The following is a 4947-nucleotide window of genomic DNA, read 5'->3' as shown; positions in this document are numbered from 1 at the left end:
ATCTCAATTGAGTACACTATATATATATGAGTAAGTAGTACACAATCCAAACTGAATAATCCAAAGAATATGCCAATATCAATTTTTCCCAAACAAGGATAAAAGGGTCAATTTACAAACAAAGGGACTAATCCAAGTGGGATTTTGATACTTAAGGTCTGGAGACAAATATAAGTAAATATTAAGGGTGCAAAGATAAAATGATCTGACCTGTCATTTCATATACTATTATCTGAATCTCTTCTTTTAGTAGTTAACACCATTAAGTTAACGCCGTTAACGCGTTAAAATTGTCGGCAATCCGCTATATAAGCCTCATGTTTCCCTTACTCAAATTAGCAGGTGCATAAACGAGAAAAATTAGACCCCTCATTTTCTCTTTGCATCTGTTTATCAAATTCTAGAGAGAGAAAGAAGAAGAAGGAAGAACAAATCTAGAAATCTAGAAATCTAGAGAGAGAATTGGAAATCTAGATCAAACCCAGAAATAATGAGATCATTAGAAGAAGAATTGTTCCCATCAACACCAGGAAAAGTAAAAATCGACAGATCAAACAATATGAATCGACAAGTTTACAGATGTTTTGCTTCAACAAGTACAATGTTCTTATGGGCTTTATTTTTAATAGCATTAACAGCTTCATATCTAAGTTTTCAAAGTTTTGTTGATACAAGTAGCAAATATTTTACAGTTTCATGGGGTGGAATTCAATGGGAAAAACAAGTAAGAAATTCAGCACAGATCTCTAGATCAAAAGGTATGTCTGTATTAGTTACTGGTGCTGCTGGTTTCATTGGTAGTCATGTTTCTCTCTCTCTTAAAAAAAGAGGAGATGGAGTTGTGGGTATTGATAATTTTAACAATTATTATGACCCTTCTTTGAAAAAAGCAAGAAAATCTCTTCTAACTAGTAATGGAGTTTTCATTGTTGAAGGTGATATTAATGATGTCCGATTACTATCAAAGCTTTTTGATGTGGTTGCTTTCACACACGTTATGCATTTAGCTGCTCAAGCAGGTGTTCGTTACGCTATGGAAAACCCTAATTCTTATGTTCATAGCAATATTGCTGGTTTAGTTACTCTTCTTGAAGTTTGTAAATCGGCTAATCCTCAACCGTCCATTGTTTGGGCTTCCTCGAGTTCTGTGTACGGATTAAATGAAAAAGTACCGTTTTCTGAATCCGATAAAACGGATCAACCTGCTAGTTTATATGCCGCTACGAAAAAAGCAGGTGAAGAAATTACTCATACATATAATCATATCTATGGTTTATCAATTACTGGTTTACGTTTTTTTACTGTTTATGGTCCTTGGGGAAGACCGGATATGGCGTATTTTTCATTTACTCGAAATATCTTACAAGGAAAACCAATAACGGTATATCGGGGTAAAAATCGGGTTGATTTAGCTAGAGATTTTACTTATATTGATGATATTGTTAAGGGGTGTTTGGGTTCATTAGATACAAGTGGGAAAAGTACTGGAACTGGTGGGAAAAAAACAGGTCCGGCATTGTACCGTATTTTTAACCTTGGAAATACATCGCCCGTTACGGTACCAACTTTGGTTTCGATTTTGGAACGTCATTTGAAAACAAAAGCGAAGAAAAACGTTATTGACATGCCGGGTAACGGAGATGTGCCGTTTACTCATGCTAATATTAGTCATGCTCGAACAGAGTTCGGATATAAACCTACAACTGATTTGCAAACTGGTTTGAAGAAGTTTGTTAGATGGTATCTTTCGTATTATGGTTATAACAATGTTGACAAATCTGTAAACTAAATTTTATCTTATTCGGTACTTTTGTGTGTTAGAAAAGAGAAAAATATCTGATTCTTTTCTTGGGGTGAGTAAAAAGAAGACGCTTTGTTCTCCCCCAATTTTAGTTTTTTTTTTTCTTTGAATGTAAAATGTACTGTTTTTATTATCCTAAATGAAGCGTTTGGGATTAAAGAGTAATTGTGTTATTTGATTCTATATCGGAAATTGCTTTTACTTCATGGACTATGGTGTCGGTGGTCAATACACGTGTAGCAAATTCGTACATTTAGCTCCATGAGAAATGAGTTAGATTCAACCGCTACAATATACTTTATTAAGATAGGTGAACCAAGGGGATTCTCCCTCCTAGAGCCATATCTGAAAATTTCAACTCGTACCGTTCAAACGGAAATACCAAAATACTGGTTGCAACTAATATCGATAGAAAGGTCATCAAACTTTTTTTTTTTTCTTTTGTTGAAAAACAGCTCATCAAACATATTATAGAAGAAGTGATTTTCATAAGAAATTGAAAAATAGCCATTACTTGTAAATTTTCTTGTGAGGAAATGAAAAAACGTGTTTTTGGATTAATTTGGAGGGAGAAGAAGGTGTGGAGAAAGGAAGGAAAAGAATGAAGACAACTGGAAAGGCACATGTGATCATGGTTGTAATAGGGACCCGCTGTGCTTGGGAGTCAAGTAGTCATTATTGAGAGTTTTGGCTTAAATATTGGAACAGCTAAAAGTCACTTGTGATCCAGCTGTGATTTGTCACTAGTACGCGCTGTCTCTTCGATGTTAGGGTGGAAATTGAGGCAGGAACCCCTAACCTAAACTCGGAAGGCTTGCCTGAAGTCTGGATGAGCTTTGTTCGCCGGCCGGCCGGCCTAAAGGTGTTGGACCGGCTTGCTTGGGTTTCACTAAAAGAAACCCTAAGCACCCAAAATTTTATCTACCATTTTTATCTGTCACACTCACATCTCTTTCAATTTGAACAAAAAGATACACCTTGAATTGAACGTGAAGTTAAATAACGAAATGGTGAATATATTTAAGGCTTTTCTTACCCTATTTCTTGGCATGTACCTCTAACCTGTTTGAATAGCCCAAATGAACAAGAGTATTAGGGCATTGAGATTTTAGCTACCTCACATATTTATAAGTTCACCTTGGGAAATTTAAATGCTCTCACTTTGTGTTTTATATACACTCGTATCTTCTTTGACTTAAACAAAATTACTTTTGATGTGAGTGTGTATAACAGAAATGGTGAGTGCATTAAAAATTCTCATTCACCTCTTACATTGTGTTTTTCACACCCTGTCAGTGTCAAGGAGAGACAAAAGGAAATCAACCTTACCCTTGAACAAGGATGTGAAATTAGGAATAAATGCTAGTAAAAGGAAAGTCAATAATGTTAGCAAGCTAATCAGGAGAGCGAAGGTGGTAGGTTTTTGTAAAACCCGAAGCGAGTTTTTCTAGATCAAAGTGAATCAATTTCAATGCCTGCTTTGCTAATTAAAAACGAATTTGCAGCAATATAAATCGGTGTTTGAATGTCGCAATAAGCAATGAAGGGTTTCGGGATAGGAATAAGGAGACCCCGAAATAGGTATTTAAACATCGGAGCTTCGCGGTTAAAGAAACAAGAACACGGTATTCTGCTTCCACAAAAGACCGGGACACAGTTGGCTGAATTTTGGAGTGTCAAGATAACATATCTGCACCAACCATTGTAAAGTACCCAATGCTAGAATGATGAGTCAAGGATCAACTGGCCTAATCAGAGTCAATGAAACCCATAATTATAGTGAACTGGAAGATGTGAGGAGAATCCCATGATCCAGAGTCCCTTTTTAAACATCCTAATGATCGAGTGGCAACATCCATGTGAAAAGAACGAGGGTGTTGCATCAATTGACTTACTTAATTTACCGAAAAGACAATGTCAAGGAGTAACCGTCACATAGAGAAGTCGGCCAATTAGACAACGGAAAAGAGTCAGATTGTCTAATGGGGAGTCTTCCATAGGTAACAGTTTTAAGCGTTTTTCCTTAGGAGAAATACATGGTTTGGATCCAAGAACGCCAGAATCCCGAGGAATGTCCAATATATATTTCCTTTGACAAAGAAAAATGCTTATCGAATGAGAAACCTCGAGTCTGAATAAAAAAAAAATAGAGATGTCCATCATTGTTTTGCAGAAAATATTTCGAGACGTCGTCGAAGAGAGTGAATGACAATGTCATAGTTGTCAGTGATGACGAAATCATCACCATAGACAAGAACGTAAATAATAGTCGGACCACGGAAAGAACAAAAAAGCGGTTGGAAGTCGTCTGGGTAAAACCTTCAACATGTAGGTCAGTGGAAAACTTGGCAAACCATTGTCGAGAGGCTTGTTTTAAACGATGTAAGGATTTGTTTAACCGACAAACTAAAACTAGGGTTATCGCTGGATTTGTCAAAACTAGGAAGAACCGTTGTATAGACTTCCTCTTCTAGGTCACCCTAGAGAAAAGCGTTGTGGTCGTCCAAGTGATGTAAAGTTTATCCTTTAATGGGAACAAGAGATATAGTAACACGCACCGTCACTAGTTTAGAAACATGAGCAAAAGTATCATAATAGTTGATGCCTTTTGATTGGGTTGGCAACAAGGAACCTTATGTCATTCAATTGAACCATCAGAGCGATATTAAATTTTGTAGATCATTTACAATTAATAACAACGCTTGCCTGTGGTGGAGAAGTTAGATGTATTGTTGGCCTCGAGAGTATTTTTTCTCCTTGGTCATGGAATCACGCTAGACAGGAGAAGATGAAGCAGTCTTATAGGACGTTGGTTCTTTGGTCACGATGACAGAAGTGAAAAAGGCCCGATGGGAAGTGCTAAGACTGTGAAGGCGATATAAGCAACCAAAGGAGTTCCGGAAGTCAAAGATTAAAACTAGGTAGAATGTAGTCCGCTAAATAGGCGGGGTTATGTCGTTCCCGAATAGGCCAGGAGGAAATCATAGTAGGGTCGGTCGGGTCATTAGGTGGTGAAGCGCTAGATACAGGTGCAGAACGAGCGGAAGCATTAGGTGGAGTCACATATGAAGGATCCGCAGGGGTAAGAACCTCCTCAGAGGAAGTAACAGACATTGGAGTCAGCCAAAGGGGAATTAGCAACATTG

General features: G+C 37.3%; 1 protein-coding gene across 1 annotated transcript; it reads left to right on the top strand.

Annotated features, from left to right (window-relative positions):
- Positions 1-217: 217 nt before the first annotated feature.
- Positions 218-1960, top strand: LOC147556554 (UDP-glucuronate 4-epimerase 1). The gene has a single exon (XM_086664566.1). The coding sequence runs from the start codon at positions 491-493 to the stop codon at positions 1787-1789; it is 1299 nt and encodes a 432-aa protein (XP_086520692.1). The 5' UTR covers positions 218-490; the 3' UTR covers positions 1790-1960.
- The last annotated feature ends 2987 nt before the right edge of the window (positions 1961-4947 follow it).

This window comes from Eschscholzia californica, unplaced genomic scaffold (genome assembly GCF_041429995.1).
Source record: "Eschscholzia californica isolate CP2 unplaced genomic scaffold, dmEscCali1.0.p SCAF_2, whole genome shotgun sequence".
Classification (NCBI taxonomy): Eukaryota; Viridiplantae; Streptophyta; class Magnoliopsida; order Ranunculales; family Papaveraceae; genus Eschscholzia; species Eschscholzia californica.
The sequence above is the reverse complement of the archived record's forward strand: the minus strand, read 5'-3'. Positions and strand labels throughout refer to the sequence as shown.

Bases quoted from the DNA above. Each gene is read 5' to 3' on its own strand.
- LOC147556554 (XM_086664566.1), top strand. From the start codon at position 491: ATGAGATCATTAGAAGAAGAATTGTTCCCATCAACACCAGGAAAAGTA.